The sequence below is a fragment of the Bipolaris maydis genome (genome assembly GCF_028858645.1).
Source record: "Bipolaris maydis strain C4 unplaced genomic scaffold PSV08scaffold_1, whole genome shotgun sequence".
NCBI classification, from domain to species: domain Eukaryota; kingdom Fungi; phylum Ascomycota; class Dothideomycetes; order Pleosporales; family Pleosporaceae; genus Bipolaris; species Bipolaris maydis.
In genome coordinates this window covers 973,019-1,000,729 of record NW_027093857.1, presented here as the reverse complement: position 1 = coordinate 1,000,729, position 27,711 = coordinate 973,019, and the positions used below count along the sequence as shown (strand labels likewise).

The following is a 27,711-nucleotide window of genomic DNA, read 5'->3' as shown; positions in this document are numbered from 1 at the left end:
GAACCTAAAGAAAATCTAATAAACTATAAGTTACTAGTATATAATTTCTACTAAAGATAACTAAAAAAATAAAAGTTAACTTTAAAGTAGAGTAATTAGACTCTATAGAGAGAGAAAGAAGAAAAAAATAATTAAAAGAAGAATTAAAAGAATTAGCCTATAACTAGCTTAAATTAGCTAATAGTTTAGATAGTAGTAGTTTAATAATAAGAGGGCTTATACTCTTAAAAGCTAAGCTCTCTTTAGTCTACTTCTTTATATAATCTTAGATAGTAATTATTATAAGATTATAATATATAAAGGTATATTTTCTATTCTTTACTTTTAGAAGCTTATAATAAGTATATATAGTAGCCTCTTTAGTAAGAGTAAGTTCTAGTTCTATACGCTCTTACTTAACTTAGATTTCTTTCTACTCTTTCTTAGAAATAAATAAACTATACTTAGCGCTAACTAAGATATACCTAGTATAATAGCTAGAGAATATTTTAATAAAGTAATATATCTTCTTCTCCTTATAGCGCTTATAATAAAAATCTATTTTAATACATTCTTCTTTAGCTTATAAAGTATAAGTATATTTCTATTTAATTAAAGTTTAAGTATAAAAAGTATATTATTTTTAGACCTTAGGTATAGTTAGAAAGGCTAAAGTTAAAAAAAGAATAAATTTAATAGCCTAGGGCCTACTAATCTTATATATAGCTAATAATTTAATATATAGTATAGTAAAATAATAATTTAGAGTATTAAAATAATAAGCCTAAGAGAGAAGATAATATTATAAGTAATAAAAAGGATTCTCTTCTTAATAAAGAGATAAGAGGTAAGAAGCTTATAAAACGTCTATATTAAAAAGTAATAATTAACGTAAGGCGTAGATTATATAACTTAGTATCTTACTAAGATAAAATATCTAGAGATACTAGATCCTCTAGAGATACTAAAATATCTACAGATACTAATAATATCTAAGATATTAGCGTCTTAGTTAGATACTAGGACTAAAGTAATAAAGATATAAGAATAGATAAATTTTATTATTTACTCTTATTATCGCTTGAATTTTTTCCCTCTGTTTGCTATATAGCGTATTAGATCAATTATCTTAGAAAAGAATGGCAGGCTACACCCTAACCTACTAGAATTAGGTATTAAAAAAATTAGCTTTATAGTTAAAGTATGTAATAAAAGGATTTAGGTGGACCTCTGCAAGACCCTATTAAACCCTAAAAAACGGGTTGGTATTACTACTAAAGCCTCTTAACGGGTATATGTTAAATAGACAAATCTCTATTAGGTACGATAACTAAAATACGGTTACAACGAAGGTAGTAGCCTAGCGAACTGCGGTTGCGACGAAGGTAGCAGAACAGCGAACTACGGTTGCAATAAGATAATAAACTATAGTTATAATAAGAATATATTGCGTAAAGCGCTCCTATGCCTATATATTTACTATATTGTCTTATCTTATTAAAGGTATAAATCTATCACAACTTAATCTCAACTCCCCTTACTACTATGTTAAGCTTCGTTTTGTAGCTACTATCGTGAGTATTTCCCTACGATGAGCTAAATTTATAATACTAATAACTAATTAAGATTATTATCGCAGCTCTAAAGGCTATACTAGCTTTCTTTCGCTAGCTATCTCGTAACGTTAAACACGAATTTAGCTGCTAGATACTAGATAGGCTATACGAGCTGCGTGTTCTTTAGCTAGACTATGCTATACCTAGGGATCTAACTAGTATTTATATTATAGATAAGTACGCGTATATAGATAACGTTAACGCTTGCGCGATCTACTTAGTAGGCACGCGTATTATGCTCGAACGCGGGTTAGAACTATTAGAGGACACTCGCTGTTAGCTTAGTAGTAAAATTAACCTTATTAACGAAGCTATTAACGCTATAGAACCGACGATTAAGTAGAGGGAGTTTTTTAATAGGTTATAGAATAAAGAGAGCAAGGCGTAGATAGGGTTAATCCTGTGGTTCTTTAGTTAAGAGCTAGGTGTTTATGGCTGGGTACGAGTAAGGCGTCGCAGGCTTGTCGTTCGTGTGGACGCTGCTGGCGTGTGACGATATCGATGGGCGGGCGTGACGGTTTCGATAGGTGGAGCTGAGAATGGGCGCTTACGCGTGGTTGCTAATTTGAATATCTATATAACTAGTTCTAATAAATCCTAAAATTTTGTTTCACAAAAATTGTTCCCGAAAGGCCGGAGCCAATTACTCTCATTATAGTTAACTTAAATTATACTTTCTTACTAGTATCTTTTACTTAATAAGATTATTACCTATTAGTTTATAGTAATATAGATTAAGTTATTTAACTTTTTATTACCTTTCTATCTAAGTATACTACTCTACTATCTTACTAGATAAACTTTATAGAACACTAACGTAAAGCTTATTAGCTATAGTAGCGGACCTAACTAGAGTAGTATAGACTAAAACTCTATATAACAAGATAGCTAGTATATAGAATATAATTAATTAGCTCTTAAGCTAGCTAATAGCTATACTAAAAAAGTATAATAAAAACTATAATAGCTTATAAACATTTCTTACTAGTATTAACCTATACTATAGATACTATAAAGTGCCTAATAATAAAGGAAAGATTCTTATAGTATATACTTATATAAAAGAAAAAGTAGTAACCTAGATACAACCTTATATAGAGGATTTCCTAGTAGATATTAAAGCTAAGAAAATAAAGGACGAGACGCGAACTTTATTTAGTAACTAGATGTACTTTAAGAAAGAAATAGAACGTATCTTTAGAAAAGTAGACGCTAAAAGCTAGGCTAAGAAAGCAATATCTCGCCTAAGGCAGACTAAGTTAGTATTAGCGTATACTACTAAGTTTTAGCAACACTAAGTATAAATTAACTAAAATAATTTAGCACTACGTATAACTTATAAGAATAGTCTAAAAGAGATTATTAAGAATAAACTTATACACTATAATAAGCTAAATGATCTATACTTATTAATTAAGTTAGTAATAAGAATTAACACGCGATTATAGGAAAGAAAGGAAGCCTAGAAGAGATATTAATAAGAGCTACCTATTACTAATAGCTAACAATCTTAGAGTAATAAGGATTATAATAAGGATATATATATAATAGGTGAGATATAAGACGAGTCTAAAAATAAGAATATAAAGTCCTAAGAAAAGTTTAATAATAGCCTTTTTATAGAAGAACGCAAGAAGCGTTACAATAGTAAGATATACCTCTAATATAGCGAAGTAGAACACTTCTATAAAGACTACCTAAAGAATGAGTTAACTAAAAGAGTCTAGGAGATAGTATAAATATTCTAAGTAGAGATACCTTATCCTAAACTACTAAACGTAAAGAATAACTTTAGCAACTAAGACTTATATAAGAAAGCTTAACGCGAATTAGATAAGGCTTTTAAGATAGTACAAGAGACTATAGAGATTAAAGACATTAAGTAGGACGAACTATAACTAACTAATTAGAAGGTTAAAGAGATAGAAGTGCTCTACTGCCTAAGAAACTACTAATACTAGATTTATAGATACTATAAGCACTAGGCTAACAATTATAACGTTACTAAATAAGTTATAATTATAGGTCTAAGAGCTAAAGACATTAAGCAACAAGCTATTATAGAATAACCTAGGTTTAAGGAACCTAATAATAAGAAGACGCCTTAGACGTTTAAGGAACGTATAAAATAATATAAGAAGTTGTGTTAGTATAACTATATAGTTAAATACAACTTTTATAGAAAGAACTAGAAGAACTATAGAATAGATAAGAATAAATGCTATTACTCTTAGTTATAGACAGACGAATGTCTAGTTAATAATTACTATCTCTATAAGTTAGAAAAGAAAGAGGTTTACTAAAGACTCTTATAGACGCAGTATAAAAAAAGATACTCTTTCTACTAATAACAATTTAAGGTAGCTTAACAGGTAGATAACATTTATTATAGTACTTTATTATTAAATATTTATAGAGCAACAAATTACCTAATTTATAAGAATAAAAGGCTAAAGCTAAGAAAGCGAGTTATAAAAACGGAGATACCTTACTATAACATTTACTAGAGCTATTATTACAAAGATCGTTATATAGACTACTATAACGCTAAGTATAGTATAGGATATTTTCTCTAGAGTAGAAAGAAGTTGTAGAAAAGACGACTCTCTAAGCTAAAAAAACTAGAATACTACTAAAAATAGAGTTACGCTAGTAAAGGTAGTCCTAAAACAACTCTAAGAATAGTATAGGATACTAGTAGTTAAATAGAGTTAATTAAAACTATATCTGTATATAGTTATAAATTAACCGCGTTTATTAATAGCGGAGTATTATAAACACTTATCTCACTGTAAGTAGTAGAGAAATACAACTTACCCTATTAGAACTAAGAACAACTAATATAGATAATATTAGCTAAAGAAACTCCTATAGTATACGAAGACGGCGTAATAAGGCTTAAGATAGAATTATTAACGCTTAAAGTAGTAGATATTTATAGCTAAATAAATATTAGTATTATAGATCTGGGATAGATAAATATACTAATTAGTTATAACTAGCTAGATGCCTATAACCCTACTATTAATTAGCAAAAGAAGACTATTCTTAGCTAAGAACCTGCGCGTAAGGTTACTAGAGTATAATATAATATACGCCTAATAAACTAGAGCTTACCTTAGAACGAGAGGTTTAGTAAGATCTTACTATATAAGATTGTAAGAATTTATACGAAGGACCCTTAGAATATAAGAGTTATTTAGATATAATAGGTTATAACTATAAAGAAAGAACTAGTACTATAAAATACGACCACGAAGGACGATCCGCTATTAGCAATACTAACTAAATACTAAATATTAGAGTTTAAGGAACTATTTAAGGAAAATAAAGCAATAGACTTAATAGAATACTAAGATTAGAATTATAAGATATTCTTAGAAGATAGAGTAAAGTTAAGCCTAAGAGAAATATACCCTATAGCGCCTAAATATAATACTAAGCTATAGGATTACCTCTAGAAGAACTTAAAGAAGAGATTTATCTAACTAAGATTAGGCCTAATAGCCTCGCCTATATTATTTATAAAGAAGCCTAATAAAAAGTAGTAACTATATATTAACTATAGGAGGTTAAATAGCGTTATTTAAAAAAACTAATATTTTTTACTACTAATTATAGAGCTTATAGATTAACTTTAAAGAGCTAAGTAGTTTATAAAGTTTAATATTTAAAAAAGAATTTACTAAATTAGAATTAAAGAAGGTTATAAGTAGATAATAGCGTTTAAGATAAAGTATAGGCTCTTTAAGTATATAGTTATACTATTTAAATTAATAAATATACTAGTAACCTTTTAATTAGTTATTAATAACGCTCTCTATAAATACCTTAGAATCTTTATTACTATATATCTAGATAATATACTAGTATACTCTAGTAGAACACGCGAAGAGTATATTAAGTATATTAAGAAGGTATTATAGAAGCTTAAAGAATATAAGCTATACCTTTAACTAAGAAAATATAAGTTTTATACTTAAAAAATAAAATTTTTTAGATTTATTATTTTAACTAAAGGTGTAAAAATAAACTTAAAGAAGATATAGACTATATAGAAATAGCTAATACTTAAAATAGTTAAGAATATTTAATTCTTTTTAAGATTTATAAACTATAATTAGAAGTTTATTAAAAATTACTTAAAGATCTTAGTACCTCTTATAGAGGTTACTAAGAAGAAAATAAGTTTTAAGTAAGAATAAGAAAATTAGAAAGTGTTTAAAAAGCTTAGATAGAAATTCTTAAAGGCGCTAGTACTTAAGATATATAGCTTTTAATAACTAACTAGAGTTAAGACTAATATATCTAACTATATACTTAGAGCTATATTATTATAGTAGTACTTAGATAAGAAGTAGAGACTAGTGTTTTACTATTTATAGAAGTTCTTAGGGATAGAACTTAATTATAATATTTATAATAAGGAACTACTTAAAGTAGTTAATACTTTTAAATAATAGAAGGTATACTTATTAGGACTCTCTAATACGATTAAGGTTTTTACTAATTACTAGAATCTAATAAGTTTTATAATAAATAAGAAACTTAACTAATAATAGGTTTAGTATACTAAAATATTAGCTTAGTTTAACTTTAAAATTATATACTAATCTAGAACGCTTAATAGAGTAGCTAACGCTTTAAGTAGAAGATTTAACTTATAGAAAGAAGATTATAAGGAACTATATAATATAATATTTAAGAAAATACCTAATAGTATATTACGTTATAAGTAGCTAGAACTAGCTAGAGTAGCTAAGGTAGCTAAGTAGGTAGAAACACTATAGCAGTAATAGTAGTAGTAAGTAGCTAGCTAGTAGTTTAAGCCTAATAAAGTAGGCTCTATTAAACTACTAAATAATAAATAAGAGTACTAAGATATACTTTTAAAAGATTAAATATATATATCTTTATATATAAGATTAAGTCTTATATAGAAACTATATAAGTTCTAAGAATATAAATATATAGGAATTAAAGAAATAGTTAGATAACTATTTAAGGCGTTTATAATACTATATATATATATAAAGGTATAGAAGACTTTAAGTAACTATTTAGTATATTACTAGAATAAGCCTAAGAGATATAAGCTCTATAGCCTATTATCGCTCTTATAGCTACTATCTAGACTATAAATAAGTATAATAATAGACTTTATAGTAAAGCTTTTAAGATTATTAGAACTAGAATTAGCTTAATTTTATAATATAATCCTAGTAATTATAGATTAATTAACTAAGGTAGTAAAGTTTATACCTATAAAAGAAACTATTATAGTAGAAGAATACGCGTACGAAGTTACTAAAGTACTAGTATTAAAGTATAGAATACCTAAAGAGTTTATTACTAATTATAATTAATTATTTATATCTAAATACTAAAATATATTCTTAGTAATGTTAGGTATTAAGAAGAAGCTTTTAATAAGTTTTTACCTAAAAATAGATAGCTAAATAGAAAGAATAAACTAGATACTAAAATAGTACTTATAGATATACGCTAATAAATTATAGAATAATTAGGTAGAGTTACTACTAATAGCGTAATTAGCCTATAATAGCATAAAATCTATAATAATAAAGTATTTACTACACTACACGAACTATAGATATAAGCTAGCAGCTTATTAGAATCTAAAGAATATTAAAAGTATTATAGTAGAGGTAGATAATAAAGCAAAGCTTATATAAGAATTATATAAAGAATTAAGTAAAAATATAGCTTAATAGAACTTTATAATATCTAAAGTAGTAAATAAATAAAGAATTAAGAGACTAACCTTTAAGAAGAGGGATAAAGTTTTTCTATTATAATAAAACCTAAAAACTAAATAACTATATAGAAAATTAAATAACCTTTAAGTAGAACTATTTAAGATTCCAGAAGAAATAGAAAAAGTAAACTATAAGTTAAAACTCTTATAAGGTATATAAATCTACCCTATCTTTTATAAGAAACTCCTAGAATTAGCACCTCTAGATACTAAGCTAGTAATAGATATAGAGCTTAAAGACAACGAGTATAAGGTTAAAGAAATTAAGGACCTACGAAAAATTAGTAGTTAGTAGAAGTACTTAGTTAAGTAGCAAGAATAGCCTAAGAGCTATAACACTTAGAAACCTAAAGGAAATCTAACGAACTATAAGCTACTAGTACGTAAATACTACTAGAAGCACCTAAAGAAGCGAGGGGCAAGCCCTTAGAGAAGAGAAAGGAGTAATTAAAAGAAGGATTGTAGTAATTAGCCTATAACCCGCCTAGGTTAGTTAACGGTCTAGATAGCGATAGTTCGATAACGAGAGGATTAGTACTAGAGGCTAAGTTCCCCTTAACCTATTCTTTTGCGCGATCTAACTCCTTTAGTACCGTTAAATCGCGACGAGCATAAGAGTGCTCTTACTCCTTAGCCTCTAGAAGCTTAACCTTCCTTTAAGCTAATTACGCCTCTAATTAAGTAATCTTAAGACGCTTCTAACGCTTTTCTTACTAAACCCTCTCTCAATCTTTATTAAAAATAAAAAGGCTACACTCCGCCTTTATAGTAATACAACCCGTACACTACCTCAACGCTATATTAATAAAACAGCGAAGACCCTTCTCTTTACAACGATTATACTTAGCAACTATTTCTAGACCAGCGCTTTCTACCTTTACAGCACGAAACTAGCGCTCTTTAGTTAAAGTGTACTTTTAAGATTAGCGAGGAGGCTAGACCTTAAGTATAGTTAGGAAGGCTACGAGGCAGAGACAGCTATAATAAGTAGGCAGACTCTAACCTTATATATAGCCAGCGTCTTAACGCGCGGCACGGGAAAATAATATTCTAGGGTATTAGAATAATAGCCCTAAAAGGGGAGGTAATATTATAAGTAATAAGAAGGATTCTCTCCTTAATAAGTGACGAGATGGCTAAAGGCCTATAGACGTCCACGTTAGAAGGTAATAATTATCGCGGGGCTAGGTCACGTAATATGCCATCCCGCTAAGAGTAACTATCTAAGGGATAGTAGGACGCCTTAGGATAGCAGCTATCCCTAGCATTATAACTATCCCTAGGATAGTGGGGAAGGAAGAGATAGTAAGACTAGAAGCAATAAGGATATAAGGATGGATAGATTTTATTATTACTCTTGTTGTAGTCAACTCAAATTATACTTTCTTACTACATAGTTACTTTACTTAATAAGATTGTTACCTATTAGTCTATAGTAATATAGATTAGGTTATCTTACCCTTTTGTTACTTTCTACTAAAGTACCCTAATCTACTATCTCGCTAGATAATTACCTCACGGAACACTAGCGTAAAGCTCACCAGCCTTAGTGTAGGACTCAGTAAGAGAAGTATAGATCCAAACCCCGTGTAACAGCGGATAGGAACAAGAAAGTAGTATCTTGGCTAAGAAGGCTAGAAAGAAAAATAAGAAAAACAGCAACAAAAGAAGAAAAACAAAAGAAGAACAAAGTTTAAAATTTTTAGCGTTATTTCCTTTCCCCTAAGAGAGCTTGCTAGAAGGCAGCCTAGCTGCCCTATATCTCTCCCTGTTACTAAACTGCTCTTTAGCACTAGGCATCTACAAAGCTAGTAATGGCTTAGCTAGATATAGGCCAAAGCACTATAGTCACGCAATATAGCACAAAGTATCAAATTGTAACTAGTTAGATAGAACGGCCGTCGGCCAAAGTCCTACATAGCCAACGGCCGATACAGGACTATAATGGAATAATAATAATAATAATAAGTAGTGTACAGCATATGCCACCACCAAGCTGCGCACTTGTGTCAAGACCGTACCGCTGTCCTTTTCTTATCACGTCCCAACAGGCTATAATATTACACAACAGCGAAGGTTAATCCTGTAATTGCGTCTACTATATCTGCCTCACATATGCACTCGTTATACCCTGCCTTGCCTTATCACTCGCAGGGTTGAATTCTTCTTGTACTGAACCTGCTCACGCACTCTATCCACACCCGTCCACCTCGAGCTAGGCCTTAACGTCTCTCTAGAGAATTAACCCCTCCCTTTCTGCTTACGGTAGCATCGCGCCCTCCTGAATGCTGATCTTTTTGCGTTGCCTACGCTGAGAAGCCGCCCTATTTGCCTGCTCTGAGCTACTCGAGCTTCCTGTAGCGTGCGAAATTGAATCTTCAACGTAGACGCCTTTTTAGCTTGCAGTAACATCTCCAAGATGGAATTAGGTAATGAGATTTTTAATCTATATCCTCTTTAAAATCAGGGTTCTCTGAGCTGCTACCCCCCAGGCGTCACTTGGTGCGCTATGCTGCTGGATGGCATGCCTTGGTAATGGTGGTGTTGGCATATGAGCCTTCAATTTGAGCCTTAACAGCACTGCGTCCAGGTTATTTAGAACTAAGCCTCAAAGTATAAGTAGAAGATTAGAAAGCAAATAGCTATCCCTTCTACTAGAAGAGAGGTATCTAGTGCCTTCTATCAGCTAAAGCTAGGGCACTGCTATCTAAGAAGCTTCCTATTTAATCGAGGGAAAGTAGACTCTAAAGTATGCCCTTGCAACTATAGAGCTACTCAAGACGTTAGGCATATTCTACTTAGCTGCGCGCTATATAGAGAAGCTAGAGAGAAGATGCAAGAAACAAGCAAGGATCCACTATCACTAAATTTCTTACTGGAAACTAGTATAGGCATACAGGTGACTATTAGGTTCATTGAGGAGACAAAAGCTGGGACACAAGCCTGGTATAAAGGAGACACCGAAAACTAGGGCGCTACTAGTACTAGTACCCTGCTATACACCTACCTACCTTACCCCGCCTACCACCCGCAAGACCCCTTACTACCTTCCGATACACTAGGCTGAGAGCCTCACCTTCATTTAGATAACCCCCTCCCCTATCTACACTAAATTGATAGAAACACGTAGATACTTGTGGACCTTGGGTCTGCACGTCTTATATAGCCCTAGGGCTGAAAAAGGACGTTAAATCAAAATAATAATAATGATAATAGAACTAAGCCTGTTGCTCTCAAGCTAACGTGCGGGATCAGTAAGCTGGCCGCCCCACCCAACCTAACGCGACGTTCTGTGCAATTGGGCCACAATAACGCAATAAGATCATATAAAATCAAGAGGTAAAATTAATCATCTAGTTTTGTATGACGTCCGAGTGCGTTCTTGAATATAGCACTTCGTGCGACCTGCTGTATGCTGGTTGGAATGCTTTACCTACTCTGAACCTAGCTCATCTGTCGTTGGGCCGTTGTCTGAAGCGCCGATAGTCCAGTTTAGTGGAAGGTTGTGATACCAACTGCTTTAGTAGACCTTACCAGATAGGATCACAAACGGTGGCAGAGACCAGCTAGACCTGTTAATACATACAATCATCTTTGCAGGCAAGGTTCTAATCTCTGCTTGGTTTATAGAGAACCCGCCACGCAACCGAGTTACCCAAATTATCCCTAATGGCTGGGCGAACAAAAATATAGTATTTGACTAGCTCCGTCACTTTGATTGTCTTGCGCGCCTCATTGGGACCCATGGGCTGCTTGTTATCAACGGCCATGAGAGCCACTGCTCTACGAAGCTCAGAGGTTTCTTTAAGGGGAAGAGGATGATACTATCGTGTATGCCCCCACAATTGTCACACCTCTTACAATCTCTTGATGTGGGCTGCTTCCCGCTATCAAAGCCTGCGCATGGCAATGCTGTCTTAGCCTTGGTGCATAGTCCCACCTACCATACTAATAAAGAACCCTTTCTACTAGCGCTCAAAGAGGCTTGGAGTAAGACTGCTACAGTGGATAATTTCTATGTAGGTTTTCGAGGCGCTAGAAGTGTGCCGCAAAGTTCTAATACTGTTTTATTGCAGCTTGACGTATTACTATATATGCCAAATATATCAACGCCAGAGAGTGCTGCCTGTGATTCAAAGAAGCTGCACATCGCGCGCGAAATTAAGGTAGCCAATCAATCCACTAAAGCAGGGAGCAGCCGCGGGGATAGTGCAACGCCTACTACGGGGGCGCGTAGCGAGAAGCGCTGCAAGCGTTGTAGCGAAACTAGATACAACTCTCGCGCCTGTCAAGTAGAACTAGAAGGTGTAGACGATAGTGAAGAGTCTAAATAACAGCGTTTCGGTTCATCTAAGGAGGGAAGTTGCGGTAATGTTTCGTAAGCGGTGTTGCAATGTTATATTAGTGAGGAGACTACACCGCTTGCTTGTAAAATACGTTAATTTGCTTCTCTAAAGACACCTAATTAAACACCTATGTAAAGGCAGCCAAAAAACAGTTTGATTGATACAATTAGTGCAGCTATTCGCTAAGGCTCTAACTTCCTGCTTGTATACTTGCTTTAATGACGCGATAGTCTACATGAAGCAGTTGTAGCGTATGGGATGTGCGTGGAGGCACAGATAAAATAAACATTTTGCCATGTTCCCGCAAAGCTTGGAAGACGAGCGCAAGCTAATAAAAGAGACTAAGAATAGATGAAATGAGTGTGTTGTTGTGAGCTGGGTTGGCAAGAGATATATACATGAGACAAGAAGGTGGCGTAGTGGTCAGCAAGCCTCATCAACTAACAGCAAGCAACGTATGGTTTTCATGGCCATTAACAATTAGTGGCCAGTGGCAGCCTACTATTCGCCCTTTTGTATGCTAGAAAAAGTGCTGCAGTTAGGCAAGACTAAGTTAGTCTATTTTCTAGCCGCAACTGCTAGCATCAACGCGCCACTCGCGAGGGCTGTTACACTCTGTCGAGCCGTGATGCTTTGCTTTGAGAATAGGAAGCATCATCCAGCCTTTAGCGATGATGCTGGCAATCAATACTAACCATCCACACCCGCTAGATAGAAACATCTTCTTAGGCGTCCGTGTATCCATTTCCAAAGTTGCATGCCGATGGCCGGGTCGGTTGTAGCGTGAACCGGTTCTGAAACCAAGCACTCGATCTTGGTGACTAGTGCATCCAGTGGCTGCCTACGTTAAGAAAGTGTCATGTTTCTTTTGTCTGTTGATGATTTCTTCCATGCTCAGCCTAGCACGACCCAAGTGTAATGTTCCCAACTGTGTTGATCTGATCAAAGTGCGGACTATATCTTGCAGCCTCGAGTAACATTAATGCGCAATGACGAGTGTGGTGAAACGAACTGCTTAGATGGTCGAGGGGCTCATTGTTTTCCTCTGCTGCAGCCTTTCGTATGATGATGAATGCGCAGTGTGCAAGGTGTTCGCCTGCTGTAGACCAGTAAATATTCGTACCTAGTCGGCTTCCCAAATCGAGGATCTTGGACGTCTTGTGCCTGTCGGTATAATAATAGAAGGAATTTCCATTGTTTGCAGTTGCAAAATCAGCAGCACCCTCGCGCGAGCATGGCTTGGGAAGCCATGTCAGCGTCAGTGGGTCGTAGCTGCAACCTTTCGCGATGGCATCCTCGATTGAGTTGCCACAGTTGTATTTTTGAGTTGGCCAAAATTTCCATATGAGCAACGGGACGGTGAGAACATAGTAAAAGCCAACAAATATGACAATCAGCACGTTTCTTCTTGAAATCGTTGCTTTTAATAGGTCTTGGCTCGGGGCGTGGATGTAGGTACTGTGATCCTGCCCCGGCAATGCTTTTAAGTTGATATATCGAAAGAAGCTCCCACTTCGTTTATCGTAAAACCGGCCATCATGTGCTGATCCCTGAGCCATGGGCTTAACGACTAGAACTAAACCTCGAGAAATGAGGCTCGCGTGCTGGCAACTATGGATGGAAGTTGATTTCCAAAAGATCTGTGTACCTGTATTAGTCAGCCAATGGGAGATGTCCAAGCAAAAGAAACTTACTGTTTCGTTACACAGTCTTAACCGATACCAGATATGCAAACACAAACCAAGACAATGGCGATGTAGCTGAAAAGTTGCCCCGGCTAATGATATGTCTTACCTGAAAGATATCTGAGACACACTAACATAGAATGATGTATCTCTATATATTATAGCTAAGTTTATTCGACAGGATGCTCGGCTGTGATGCGATTTTAGTTTAGGGATTGTGAAGAATAAGATCCGGCAAAGTTGTGTCTGATTTAGGTTCTCTCCGCGCAGCTAGGAATCGTGCCGGGTAAACTAAAGCTTTGGACAACGGTAAGTCTTCAAGGTCCGATGTTCTGGTTCCGAACCGGCTATGCTATCCGTGCGCCGAGTTACTCTTGTAGCCTGTTCAAGTAGAAACCCAAAGTGGTTCACAGATTATAACAACATTGAATTCTTTTTATATCTCTTTGCATCTAGTTATTCCCAAAACTCAACCGCAAGAGAAGATGTCAAGTGCTGATGAATATCACGAAGAAAAAAACCTTCTCACTGAAGACGATGATTCAACAGATGAGAGCTATCAAGGCGAGCTCCACGGCCCAGATTTCCAATGCCATCGATGCTCGTATAACAGAATGGTCCCTCTCTGGACGCTTCTTGTCTCGTTTCTTGTCACGTTAGCCGCCATTGTGACAACTATGGCAGCACTCCGGTATGGCACCCGGCCTTCTCTTGAGAAGGCTTCCTTCGATTTTTCTGGCTACGCTTGCGCTCCACTCGAGGCCGATCCGGCCGATGCCAGGGCCCGCGGCTGCGAATATGATAACTTCACGATGCAGTGGTATCCTCGCGAGCGATACGAACGCTCCGAGACTCTTGAGCTGATGAATAAGTTCATGGATATGGGCTGGCCACGCCACTTTGACGCGGGGCAGAAGCACGCAATCACAGACTTGGAAAGAGCCCCGATGTTTATCTACATCCTGTCGAAAGAGCATATATGGCACTGTGGCTATTCTCTACTGCAGACACACCTGTGGTGGACAATGGGGTTTGATCCGCCTATGGCCTATGGACATACAGAGCACTGTGTTTTCACAATGCTCGACTTAATCGAACGGTACCCTCCCCCTGATCTGTACGATGTCAAACGAAATGGACGGTCTTCACTGGTCCCTAGCGAATTTCAAATTGTATGTTTTTAGCGACGTGCATTGCACAGTGTTCCCGCTTCAGCCTCTGTCATGACTAACAACTAATTACTGTTAGGTCAAACCGTACTTCCCCTGCGCGGAGCATGGCTTTGCATGTACTTCCGAAGACCATCCGTATCGCCATTCATAGAATACCGTAACGAAAGGAATAAGCTACTCTACACTACGATACAACGCATGCGCAGTTAGCCGAGGGAGAACATATATATTTAAGGGAGGGGAAAGGGGGAGGGAGGGGGGAAATGTGTCTCTAGCGCATACTTACATATGGATATATAATCGTAGTACTTATCCATTAGCCTTCACAGACTAGCATCATGGCAGTATCTTTGCTTTTGGTATATAAAACCTATCATCACCCACCCCAGACCCTATTCCACAGGGGATATACAAATGCAGAGCCATAGTTAGTCTACATAGAATAAATAAGCCCTTGTTGTTCTTCCCAATACGCTTACTTCACGTCTAGTTATGTAAACGCAGTGCTCAGGAAGCTTTCTACACTACCGTAGTAACTACTTATAAATATTTTCTTCTAATTGAGAAAATCACATTGACTAATGAGAGTATGGAAGACTTTCGATGTCGTAGCCCTTGCTATAATGCGAAAACCAGCAAGGCCGTCACGACTGAGAACAGTTCCTCGCTGACTAGCACTCTGATGGACTCGTTATCCGCTATTTGGAAGGTAAATCTATGTTGCCACTCATTCTTTTATATTAAACACCCCGGTAAAGATAAAGCTTAAATAGAGAAAGTACACAGAACACTCGGACGAAAGGAATATCTTTGTATAAACCATAAAAGCCACTAAAGCAATAGATAGCTGAATGACACAATACAACCTGCGCAAAGTCAGTGTCTGCAGCATGTAAGGCTAGCAAAGCTTGTCAATCGTGATAGACATCAAGACATACCTTAATAGACTAATTTGATCAATCGTTTACCTAACAGCGGTTCTTATGATGCTTTTAATGCACAGCAACCTAGCAAAGTGGTGGTAAATATTTTTATGCGGCGTCGAATTCCTTTTTTAGCGGTTGAGTGGGATGAGATAAAAGACCTCGTCTCAATACATAACCCTGCGATTAGGTACCTTATATTTCCATTTTGTAACAGGGGTACGAGGGTTGCAGATGGAGGCTTTAGGCCATGTGCCTCGTAGCCGAGAGAGATCCTTCAGGATGCTTTATGATCTACATCTCAACCAACCTCTGGATATCGCTAGATCACTATGCTATGTTCACAGCATGTGCTTAATGGATTAGATGCAGTGTGCAATCCTAAGAGTTATAATGAAATTGTGGGTATATATTCATCTCTATGGTGTGACTGAGAGACTAAATCTATGATGTAGCAGATGATAGACCCCCTTTTTTATATCATGTGATATATTCTATAAGTATTCGCGAGTATACGGGTAAAGTACTCATGGGCTAATTTATCTTTGCATACGTATATATGTTCATTGCTGGCTAGGCTTGCACAACAACGCAGAATGATCTTTAGCCATCTAATATGTAAACTAATAACAATCCGTATGTGAACGTCACTCCTAGCTATAGTAGGTTTTGTGGTCCATGTCTCTATTCTCTCTATACGTTAAGGGGAATGAAGAAAGGTAGCAAGCGTGCGAATTCTATCCTGCAGCTACATAGAAGCAGTAGGTTCCACAAGCATTCTCATCTCCTGATGTAGAACTCCAGGGATCTGCAAAGAAGAAGGAGATAGTTGTTGATAGGAAAGAAGCGAGCTCTCTTCTGTTCGCTCCCATGCATGTATCTCGAAGGGCGCCTAGCTTAGAGATATGGTGTTTGCTGGACTGCGGCAGTACGCACCAAATACAGGGCCTGAAAAGCGCATTGTGCAAAGGAAAGAGCTTCAAAAGTGGTTAGCCAATCAACGCCAGCAAATTACTGTTGTAATTGCCCTCCGGCCGTGCCGGTCGGATACCGGAAAGTAACCAGGGTGCTGAATCACGAGACACGGTCTTCGGTTATGGGCGTGGACCTTTCTTTTTCTTTCTTTTTTCCGTATAAGCGATCAACTGCTTTTGTAGCATGCATATTTGCTTCGAGAATACACTCTAATTTAATACGGAGCTAGTCCTCGCCTACAAACCCGCCTACCTTTGAGAGCCACCTACGAGTCGAGTCATATCTTCGCCACTATATCGCCTTGGACAGCGACGCCGTTGATGCAAATTCTTGGAAAAACACCAGCAAATCACCCAATATGTCTGTCATCTTCCTAGAAACTAGGCAAGACTTCGATAGTCTGCTGCAGAATAACCGATACGTAGCCGTTGTCTTCAGTGCCGTTTGGTGCGGCCCTTGCAAAGCCGTGTCGCCAATTTTCGAGGCTCACGCAAAAGAGAAGTCTCCGCAGATCTCCTTTGCTAAGATCGACGTCGACATAGTGCCGGAAGTTGCAGCGCAGTACAAGGTTGCTTCTATTCCAACATTCTTATTAATCAAAGACGGACAAGTAGTCGACAGAGTACCTAATAGTGCGCTAAAGGCACTCAAGGTAGCGATCGAAAGATTTGTGGATTTAATTGGGGTACAGGAGCTGGAACACAAATAGGCTAAATGTTCTGTTCCGTGGCGTAGGGGCATAGCCATGTTTTTTTTCGCTAGTGCTGCGCCTGCCTACATATTTCAGTGTATGTAGCTGACCTTCACATGACCTAATAACTAACCTTCCTCCCCAGGCGGCGAACAACCGAGCTATCCTGCTTCTTCTCCACAACCTTGTTGAGATCTAAGTGCATACCAGCTTAGGAACTCTCACTAGTACACAACTATATGCCCACCACCTCTTATGCTCATAAAGCTTCAAAAACATGACATGTGAAGTCTTGCGGACTCAAAACACGGCATGACATGGTACAATATAACAACGAGGAAGTTTTAAGGCTTTGAAGGATTGTAAACATAGGCTTATATTACATAGCTAAAATTTAGTTATGGCTGACCAACCATCGAACTCAACGCACGAACTTGCACATGCACATTGCAATATACTAATATACGAAGCTCAACACCATTTCTAGGTTTGCTTGTAGACATCTCGCTTCCCGTTCACTTACAAAGGATTAGGTATGCTTGTGTCTAGAGCTCTGACCATAGCCAGTCATATCGTTCAAACGATGGCTAAAGCTCCAACTCATAATCTCATCGAAGTTTTTGCAAACGTGGTATGATCCGAAACCGCTAGTTGAAGGAAGTTCACTCTTGGATGACTGCCCTTCAAAAGCCGTGTCTCCACAGCACACTAGTGATTCTTTTAGGTAAGCGAGACAGTGCTCTATATGCTCCTGTCGATCTTGATGAATCTTTGTTCCTCTCGCCGCTCCGGCATGAATAGTAGCTATCATGTCATTGAACTCTTCAGCTAGGGCATGTAGACAGTGTAGCTGGTGGAAAACAGCAACGTTGTATACGGTCTGTCCTTCTGATTGTATAGGAGGCGGCAAATGCAGGGCCTCTTGGTCGCCACCAGTAGCCACCACAAAGCCACCGCCTTCTGTTCACCAAAAAAGTTAGTTGTCTGTTCTGATAAAGAGGCTTAGATTGTGTACATACGAGGCATGACTGCTTTCCATTCTAAATCAGAGGTATTCAGGGGGTTGAACTGTGGATTTTCTTGAAAACGTATCACCCTCGTACCCACTGCCAAAATTCAGTAGCTGCAGAAAGACCATTTGATATTTTATCATGGATTAATCTCGATTGAACCTACCTGCGGGGAAAAGCCCATTTAGCTCCCCTAGCAGTTCTACTGGTCGGTCCTTTGTACTGATCTTCCATATCAAGAGGCTCTGCAGTGTTGCAGCAACAGCGAAAAAGAAGCCTATCATCCAAAATATTGAAAAGAAGATTCTTTGTGGATTGCGATGTGACTGAAAATCCCACCATGGTGTACTAGCTCGCCTGGAGATTCTTGCGTATGGTTGATCCATGTTAGGGTTATCCGTTGCCGCGTAGCTATAAACCAAAATAGACTTCTAGCGGAGACTACTATATAGAAATTTGGTTTTAGAATAGCATTTCTATCTTTTCAGTGGTAGAAAGAGAGTCGCGTGTTTCAGTACTACATTGTCGGACAATACTAGAAGGAAGAGCGAGTCACCGCTGGTTCGTGACTATCCGAGCGTACCGAGTCCGGGACAATAACTCCTGGCGGATGGCATTACGGAAAATACATAAGAGCGTTTTCCGGTTCTTTTTGTTTAGGTTCCATGCCAGTTTCGGCTAGGCAAGAGGCCTAGGAGAGTGAGGACCGATGTTTGTGTACTCTTAGGCACTGCTCCGTCTAACCGGCAGTCTAAACCGGATGGCCTCGACGTAGCCTGGAGAGAATAGATATCCTGATTGGCAAACTACCGAAATAGCATATCGATGATTTTTCTACGCAGTGGTATCTATATATAAGGGCCTTCCCAACCATCTTGGTAAACATTAATCACTCCATACGCTCTGATAATATCTTCCTGCCTAAGTCTAAGTAGTAGAGGTTTAAAAAAGGGTTTTTTCGTTTTAACAAACTACCGAAAATGATTTACTCTAAGATCGTCGTACTTGTTTCAGTGCTAGGAGTTGTTGCAGCTCTACCAAACCCTAGTATTAACAGGTAAGCATAAACATCACCAGGTGACAGGATGGAGGTTAAAACACTCGCATTTAGAAATGAAGTGTCTTTGGATAGTCTTGCCAAGCGCAAGTACTTGGTCAGCTATCCTGAGGGCGACGACAAGGAGGGCGAGCCAGGCCTCACCAAGCGCAAGTACTTGGTCAGCTATCCTGAGGGCGACGACAAGGAGGGCGAGCCAGGCCTCACCAAGCGCAAGTACTTGGTCAGCTATCCTGAGGGCGACGACAAGGAGGGCGAGCCAGGCCTCACCAAGCGCAAGTACTTGGTCAGCTATCCTGAGGGCGACGACAAGGAGGGCGAGCCAGGCCTCACCAAGCGCAAGTACTTGGTCAGCTATCCTGAGGGCGACGACAAGGAGGGCGAGCCAGGCCTCACCAAGCGCAAGTACTTGGTCAGCTATCCTGAGGGCGACGACAAGGAGGGCGAGCCAGGCCTCACCAAGCGCAAGTACTTGGTCAGCTATCCTGAGGGCGACGACAAGGAGGGCGAGCCAGGCCTCACCAAGCGCAAGTACTTGGTCAGCTATCCTGAGGGCGACGACAAGGAGGGCGAGCCAGGCCTCACCAAGCGCAAGTACTTGGTCAGCTATCCTGAGGGCGACGACAAGGAGGGCGAAGCCAGCTCTGTCTAAGTCCTGGCTTCTGTCCGAGCCTTTGCATTAGTTTGTGTGTTACACTATTCTCTGTGACTTTGAGGTAGCTGCATCACATTAGTTTCAGCAAAACAATGTAGAGAATCCCTTGGCCGATGCAATCTTTCAGTTAATAAACCCATGTGTTCGCTCTAGTACATGTATAACTATTAGCTAGGTTGTTACACGTATTAAGAGACAAGAGGATCCTCACCCTTGACGCTGACCACGAGTGGTTGCGAACTCGTGCAGGGATGTCAGCAGGTAAAGTGATCACCGCGGGGCTTGGGTCATGTGATTGTCATGACGCCAAGACCGTGTCGTCAGTGATGGCAGGACTGAGAACAATGGACATCAAGGATGGGCGGGTTTTATTGTCACACTCGTTGTGATAAATTCATCAAATTGTGCTTTCTACTTAACAAGATTGTTGTTTTGTTACTCTATCCAGTATAGAATTGATTGTCTTTACTATTGGTTAAACATCCATTACTCGCCCCACGGAGCCTAGTTCAGCACAACTAGGCTCCGTGGGGCGAGTACTCTTTTCCGCTCAGATTACTCGGCAATCGCACGGCTCGCGGCTAGCCTGCTGACTCGCCCTGACCTGGATCGAGTACTAGAGAAGCATAGCCGAACCCCGTGTAACATAGGCTTATGAAAAGAAAACATCATTCCAATTTATCACATGCCGGCTCAAACTACCTCAGCAGGATCTCAAAGCATGCAAGAGCCCCGGTACTGATGATAGGTAACTCGGTAAATCTGACGAACTCATAAGCAGCTGGCTTACATCTTGCACATCTAACTAAATCATCCGTAAGGCAAAGAAAAGGCAACCTCTAAAATCACACCGCAATACCTCTGTCTACTAGTCTGATACCCGTTAAGTCATTCTAGAAGTCTATGCAGATTCTCAAGAAAAAAGGGAATGCCATCTAGTTCTTCTCTTCCTTGCAGTTCATTTGTTTTCTTTGGCGCATTAACATCTACATACATGCCCGCAGTGCAACTCTTCGCCTTCGCTTGAGCGCTATCCAACCGCACTGGTTACCATCCAGCCAACACTTGGGTTAGCATTGATGCATCGTCTTTTCCAAACACGTTTCCGAAAATCAGCATTACTATGGAAACTAACAAGACAGTTTCTAGTAACCTTGTGTTCTATTAACAATAACTATAGGAGGTAACCGAAAGAAGCCATATATCTTGGCGTCCCCATAGAACTTAATGATGAGGTGGAGGTGGAGGTGTCAGATAAATGGCAGCGGAAGCTGTAGAATCCGGGTGTGGATCGGAGCACCAAGGGACTTTAATAAACCTGTCTATTTTTCTTCTCGAGTACAGGACCGTCAATCTATAAACGCCAGTATTTTTCTTATTCAACCGTTTCTTCCTGCTTCTCATCTCTTCCAACACAGTAATCAAAACGGGGTATGATCCTAATATTCTTTGGGGGGCTCGTATGTATATAATCGAAAATATAATTGCTGCAATGCAAAGTATGCTGAGGGCTAGATCCATCGGACAAGACATACACACTTTGGTCACCTTCTAGGTATCGATGAAGTGCATTAGTACCCAAACCCCATACGTACAGGCAATGAATAACATGATATGTCGAGTTTCTCCAAAACGTAATGTTATCACCACTCAGTACGTTGTCGAACGCGGCCGACATGACGTCATGATGTGTTGCAGGTTGCGTGAGCTCTTCATCCCAGAAAGCCGGATAGAGTGCCATGCCTCTAGACTCCGAGTAAAGAGCATCGTCGTTACTGCCAGGATACTTGGCAATAGTGTGATCATAGCAGGCGGATGGAATCCAGGTGCTGCCATGCTTCAGTCTACTTCTACGGAACTGGCCTTGCATGACTTACCTTGTAAACAAGTCGAATTTACAGCCTAAGGATGTCGCCTCCTCAATCGACGAGCCGCACCCATCTGACGGGACGTTTGGGTAAGTGTTCGGCTCTACATAGCCACCTGAAGAATAAAGACTTGTAAAGATGAGATGATAAAGCCCCAAAAGTAAGATAAGAATAATCGTGAGGTAAACATAAGGTAAACACCCTATTTGAAAAAGTCGTCTTGAACCAGCAGAGTAATTCCGAGTGGGGGTTGTCGGTTTCTCTTCGCTAACAGGGGAGGGCAGAGATGGATCGGCCAGAAGATTTGTATTCTCTAGAAGTCCGAATTCCATATCTATCGCTTGCTCAAAAAGAGGGCATCTGAACTAGACTTCTTAATCGAAAAAAATCTAGTAGGGAGAGCGTAGCCATAAATGTTCATTGCTGTAACCAATTCCGTAGCCGAGATTGTTCGGTTCATTAGTTCCGTCAAATACCAGATGACCCCAGTTACCGGCGCGTCCCACCAACTATCGGATACGCTGCCAACGAAACCAACAGTGAAATTGGCTAGAAATATTTGGAGATGGTGTTGACCGAAATCGATTGGCTGTTCGGGCACATCGATTGTTCTCAGCGGATGGTTATGCTCTAGGACGTAGGTAATGGTCGCGCCGTCCACCTCGGTATAGTATATGTACAGACTCAAGTTACATTCATTGCTACTATCCGCCTACAATGATGTTGAGCCAATGCAAGAAGGTGCTGCCATTTTCTGTTTTTTTTGGAGGTGGCTGGCCCTATTATTTGCTGCTGTAGTGCCCGGTACCTCAGAAATTGAAACAAAGTTGTTAGGACAGGCCCAATTCACCGCAGGTTAAAAACGAACTTCTCCAACCTGAAAACAGGAAACTCTACGCTGCAAGCGCGACTGAAAAACACGTAACGAGCCATAATATAGTTAAATATTGTGGCACGATAGGGATCGAGCGCAAGAGGATCGATGGGCGACCCGCGATCAGGTAGTCGAGTAGCAATTGCCAGTAGTAAACTGAGTGAAAAAGGTATCTACGCCGAAAGCAAATCTCAATATATATTCGCAGTCTGATAACGTGCTACTACACCATAGTTTATACGGAAGGATCAAGATTACAATTATTTGGCGGTGGTAAGGAGCCCTAGGTTTGTGTTAAGAGTGAATTTTGAGTGGAAGTAATATAAGACTTCTGGTGTTAAGACTCTGAGGTTGGTTTTCACGGATGAAGCAACAGGGTGATATGAACAGTCTCTTTGCAAGTAACTCTTGTATTGTACTTGTACTCGTAACTTAAGTTGAACACATCGAGCCATAAGAGCCCAATGCCTATTGCTATATACTAAGTGAATGTTGTGATCGTGTACGATCAAGGTAATAGTACTTCCTAATTGGCTGGGGTGATGATTGTATACGATCACCCTTGATTGGTTCCTCGGTTAACTGATCGTCCACGATCAGTCACGTGATATGCGGCGTGGTTAAGGATTCCAGTGGATGCGGCGTAACACTTCCTGTGCCGCATCCTCGAAACTGATTACTACCCTATCGGCCGTAAGCTGTTTCTCTTATGCTTAACAGTCTGTAAGTGAGGCCAATGCACGTGATTCGGTAAAACATCAGGAAAAGGAAGCAGAGAAACACCAAATAGCTGACAGAAGGAAAATAATACGTGCTACTGCTACTTATAAGAAAAGACAGTCATGGAGGCAAAGGCGGCTCATGAGCTTGCGAGGGACGTCGCAGTGAAGGAGCGCGAGGCGAAGACTGCGTAGTTATTATTATTATTCTAGTTTAACGTCCTGTCTCAGCCGGTGGGCTCACACACACCAACTTCGAGTTTTCTAGAATAGGTGTAATACTAGCTAAATATATACAAATCTCTTATAAGAAATCGTTTACGACTACTTTTAAAGCGTGCATCTAGCGCGCTGCCGCGTAGTAGAGGGAAATACTAGTCTCTCTACAGCTATCTTACAAACCTCAAGAAAAATTTTCAGCGCACAGACCATCTAGATTAATGCCAACTCAAAGAGATCAGGTAGAACTCGAAGGTAGCGATCTAGAAGCTCGAGTCCAGCAGGATATAGAGCGAAGCTCTAGTATAGAGCAGAATAAGAAGAAAAGACCAGCCTCTACTAGCCTAGAAGAGGCTAGTAGAAGATCCAAGATGAGCGCTACTAGCTACACTCAGGAGATCGACGAGATGGACACGATCGTAGTAGAAGTACAAGGAACCCAAGGGACTGAGGAATCCTCACGCCCTAGGGATAGCACACCCCCCTCTACAATTAATGACCTACCAGCCGAGCCCACTAGACCCACGCACACCCGCACTAGAAGCAACTTCTCGCCTTTTATTGGCTCAACACTAAGGAATCCTTTCGCTAGCCAAAATAAGACGCCTAAGGCTACGACAGTAGAAGAGGCACTTGAGATAGCTAGAAACCTAGTAGTCCAAGCAGCTAGTCTAGCTGAAAGCAACCCCTCGCAGCAGACTAGCCTACTCGACTTAGTAGAAGTCTTCAGAGACTACACTGAGACAGGCCGAGTTAGTAGGAAAAACGCTGCAATTCTAGGAGATCAGATCTCCTCGCTTTCAAACGTCTCTAAGGAGCTAAGAGACAAGGTTCGTCGCCTCGACAAACCTACCCCTGCACAACCAAACCAGCAGGGTAACAGACAGACAGCTGCTCCTACGCAGCCTATATCGTACGCTGCAGCTGCAGCAGCAAACAAGGAGCAACAGTGGACTAATGTGCAGAAAAAGGCACCTCAAAAGGCTAAGCCTAGCCTAAAGGAGAGGCAGCTAGTCCTAGTCAACCAAGGAGGCCCCGCTGCCTTTGACGCCCTCAGGCTAAGAAATGCCTTCAACCAAGCCTTCACCGGGAAAGGAGGAGTGCAATCGCCTGTAGTCGCCTCAGTCACGCTATCCTCAAAAGGGAATAAGGTAGTCACTACCACGCCTGCCTTTACAGCCAACTACCTGCTGGAAAACCAGAGTATCTGGAAGGATCTAGTAGCCTTTAAGGCAGCGCAGCCTATTACCTCGTGGTTTAAAGTAGTTATTCACAAACTACCTACGAACCATGGCCTAGAGGTAATTAAGGAGGAGATTGAGACCTTCAACAAAGGCCTTAAAGTAGTAGGCAATCCTTTCTGGCTCACCCCTGAGTCTAAGAGAGGACAGCAGAGCTATGGCTCTGCCTGCGTCGCCTTTGCGACCGAAGAGGAGGCCCTTAAGGCTATTAGAGGAAAGCTCTATATCCTAGGGGAGAGCCTAAGAGCAGAGAAGCTACGAGTTATCAATAACTCAAAGCAGTGCTCAAAATGCCAAGGATTTGGCCACCTCGAGGCTAGGTGCGCGAGAGTAGCCTGTCAGATGTGCAGCGAGGCTCACCACACCAGCCTACATAAATGCAAGTCCTGCCCTACTAAAGGCAAAGCCTGCGTACACACTATTTTTAAGTGTGTCAACTGTAGCAAACCTCACGCAGCTAATAGCCACGAATGTGATATCCTACAAGCTAGGATAGCTAGGACTACCTCTTCTAACTAGAATGTTAAAAGTCCTACAAATAAATGTTAATAGAAATAGTCCAACTACTGAGAGCGCGCTAGATCTAGCTATTAAAGCAGACGCCAAAATCATTGTAGTGCAGGAGCCTTGGCTACCTAAGGGATCCTCGTACGCAAACACTAGATCTACCGCTCACCAGAACTTTACTCAGATACTACCTACCCCTAAGGATACCTCCTTAAGGCCTAGAGTACTGTTCTATATTAGAAAGGACCTAGAAGTAGAGGTTAATCCCTTTATTAGCGACGATAACGACTTTCTAGCTATCAAAGTACTAGCCTCTACTTCTAGCCTCTATATCTATAACATTTATAACGAAAAAAGCCTTCAAGAAGGGCTAAATAAGACGACGATCCAGAGGCGCCTCCTGCAGGAGACCCTACAGCCTCAGTCAATTATCCTAGGAGACTTCAACACCCACCATCCTAGGTGGAGCCTAGAGGAGCGCAGCCCTAGCACACAAGCAGAGGAGCTAGTAGAGTGGATAGATACTCAAGATCTCACTCTACTAAATACTCCAGGGGCAGGCACTTTCTTGAGATCTCATATGCGGCAAGAAAGCGTATTAGACCTTACTTTTGCAACCAGCAATACAGCTGCCAATATCCAGGACTGGCAGACTATACCTGAAGTAGGTTCTGACCACCACGCTATTCTATTTAGTATCTATACTACTAGCCAGCTACCTAGCCAGCCAGCTAGCCTGCCAAAACAGTATAATACGAAACGAACGGACTGGACGACTTTCAAGGAGACGCTAGGACAGGAGATCAAAGCCCTAGATCTAGAGAAGCGCCTATCAACACTACCTCTTTGCTCGAACTACACCTCAAGAAAGCTTATTCTAGGACAAAATATCCCGCTAGAAACTAAGCTAGACGAGCTAGGCCAGGATCTTACGAGAGCTATACAGAAAGCGCTAGAAAAGTCAACTCCACTAGTTAACCAAAAGCCAAAGACGAAGCCCTGGTGGACTAGCGAACTAGATAGCCGTAAGCGACACCTAAGTAGAGCCTATAGAGCCTACAAGAAGGAGGCAGCAAAGGAAAATAATAGCTCCCTCTACCAGTGGAAAAGAGAGTATCTACGTACGAAAAATAGATATTTAAAAGCTATTCGACGAGCTAAACAGAGCCACTGGGAGGCTTTCCTCCAAAAAGACTCGCCAAAGGAGATCTTTAAAGCCCTAGCATACACAAAAGATAATCTTAGTACTCGAATACCTACTATCAAAGGTAAGGAGTCGTTTACTGAAAAGTGTAAGGCTTTTAGAGAGGATCTCTTTCCTCCGCCTCCTACGACAGCTACCCCCTCCTTCCACACTTACAGGGGAGACGGCAGGTGGACCTGGCCTGCCCTAACAGAGGACGAACTCCACTTTGCCTGCTGCAAGGTGAAGGCTACATCACCAGGGCCTGATCTGATCAGCCAGGAGGTGATCCGAAAGGTCTACTTAGCGCAGCCAGAAGCTCTATTTAGGATATACTCTACTCTCTTCAACCTAGGCTACCACCCAAGGTGCTGGAGAAAAGCAAAGGGAGTCATCTTAAAAAAGACAAGCAAGCCTGACTACTCAATCCCTAAGGCTTATAGGGTGATCTCACTCCTAAACTGTCTAGGTAAAGTACTAGAAAGGCTAGTAGCTAGGAGACTAGGCGCACTAGCGGAAACAACAGATCTACTCCACCCCTCTCAACTAGGAGGAAGACTGAAGAAATCCGCTATCGACGCTGCGCTACTCTTCTACAACAATATACAACAGCAGAAAAGAAAGCAAAAGATTACTACTACTATCTTTCTTGATATTAAAGGAGCCTTCGACCACGTCTCAAAAAACAAGCTACTAGAAGCAATGAAAGATCAAGGCCTACCCTGCTGTCTACTAGCCTGGACAAAGTCCTTCTTCGAAGATAGGGTCCTACAGTTATCCTTTGATGGACAAACAGAGAAGCCAAAGGAGATCGCAACAGGTACCCCTCAAGGAAGCCCAGCCTCGCCTATCCTATTCCTAATCTACTCAAAACCGCTGTTTGAATCGATTCAGAATAGCCAGAGCACTTACTCCTCCTCCTATATAGACGACCTCCAGATCTCGATATCATCTACGTCAGTAAGGAAAAATATCAAGCTACTAGAAAAGGAGATTCAGAATCTCTTTAGACTAGCAGAGGAGCTAGCCATCCAATTCGACAGCTCAAAGACTGAACTAGTAAACTGGACAAGATCGAGAAAAGATCAAAGTAGAGTGCTTACTCTACCAAATCAGGAAATAGTAAAGTCTAAAGAACTCGTAAGATGGCTGGGCGTCTACTTTGATAGTAGCCTGAAGTTCAAGCACCACAGCCTCATCAGAATCCAGCAG

The 27,711-nt window shown here is 39.9% G+C and overlaps 6 protein-coding genes across 6 annotated transcripts; 3 read left to right on the top strand and 3 right to left on the bottom strand.

Annotated features, from left to right (window-relative positions):
* Positions 1 to 12,619: 12,619 nt before the first annotated feature.
* Positions 12,620 to 13,279, bottom strand: PSV08DRAFT_169537 (uncharacterized protein; the record flags this gene model as incomplete). Its single annotated transcript, XM_014217090.2, has 1 exon — positions 12,620 to 13,279. The coding sequence occupies one exon, from the start codon at positions 13,277 to 13,279 to the stop codon at positions 12,620 to 12,622; it is 660 nt and encodes a 219-aa protein (XP_014072565.2).
* Positions 13,280 to 13,853: 574 nt separating this feature from the next.
* PSV08DRAFT_213317 (uncharacterized protein) lies at positions 13,854 to 14,728 on the top strand (the record flags this gene model as incomplete). Its single annotated transcript, XM_014217089.2, has 2 exons — positions 13,854 to 14,577; positions 14,654 to 14,728. The coding sequence occupies exons 1-2, from the start codon at positions 13,891 to 13,893 to the stop codon at positions 14,726 to 14,728; spliced, it is 762 nt and encodes a 253-aa protein (XP_014072564.2). The 5' UTR covers positions 13,854 to 13,890.
* Positions 14,729 to 16,833: 2,105 nt separating this feature from the next.
* Positions 16,834 to 17,184, top strand: PSV08DRAFT_170041 (thioredoxin-like protein; the record flags this gene model as incomplete). Its single annotated transcript, XM_014217088.2, has 1 exon — positions 16,834 to 17,184. The coding sequence occupies one exon, from the start codon at positions 16,834 to 16,836 to the stop codon at positions 17,182 to 17,184; it is 351 nt and encodes a 116-aa protein (XP_014072563.2).
* Positions 17,185 to 17,695: 511 nt separating this feature from the next.
* Positions 17,696 to 18,591, bottom strand: PSV08DRAFT_406416 (uncharacterized protein; the record flags this gene model as incomplete). The annotated part of the gene is made up of 3 exons (XM_014217087.1): positions 18,343 to 18,591; positions 18,186 to 18,272; positions 17,696 to 18,126 (listed from the first exon to the last, which is right to left on the bottom strand). The coding sequence occupies exons 1-3, from the start codon at positions 18,560 to 18,562 to the stop codon at positions 17,696 to 17,698; spliced, it is 738 nt and encodes a 245-aa protein (XP_014072562.1). The 5' UTR covers positions 18,563 to 18,591.
* Positions 18,592 to 19,261: 670 nt separating this feature from the next.
* On the top strand, positions 19,262 to 19,885 carry PSV08DRAFT_406415 (uncharacterized protein; the record flags this gene model as incomplete). The annotated part of the gene is made up of 1 exon (XM_066093737.1): positions 19,262 to 19,885. The coding sequence occupies one exon, from the start codon at positions 19,262 to 19,264 to the stop codon at positions 19,883 to 19,885; it is 624 nt and encodes a 207-aa protein (XP_065949933.1).
* Positions 19,886 to 21,263: 1,378 nt separating this feature from the next.
* PSV08DRAFT_242432 (uncharacterized protein) lies at positions 21,264 to 22,088 on the bottom strand (the record flags this gene model as incomplete). The annotated part of the gene is made up of 3 exons (XM_066092286.1): positions 21,264 to 21,375; positions 21,484 to 21,717; positions 21,766 to 22,088. 3 exons carry the CDS (start codon positions 22,086 to 22,088, stop codon positions 21,264 to 21,266), a joined length of 669 nt encoding a protein of 222 aa, XP_065949932.1.
* Positions 22,089 to 27,711: the final 5,623 nt, after the last annotated feature.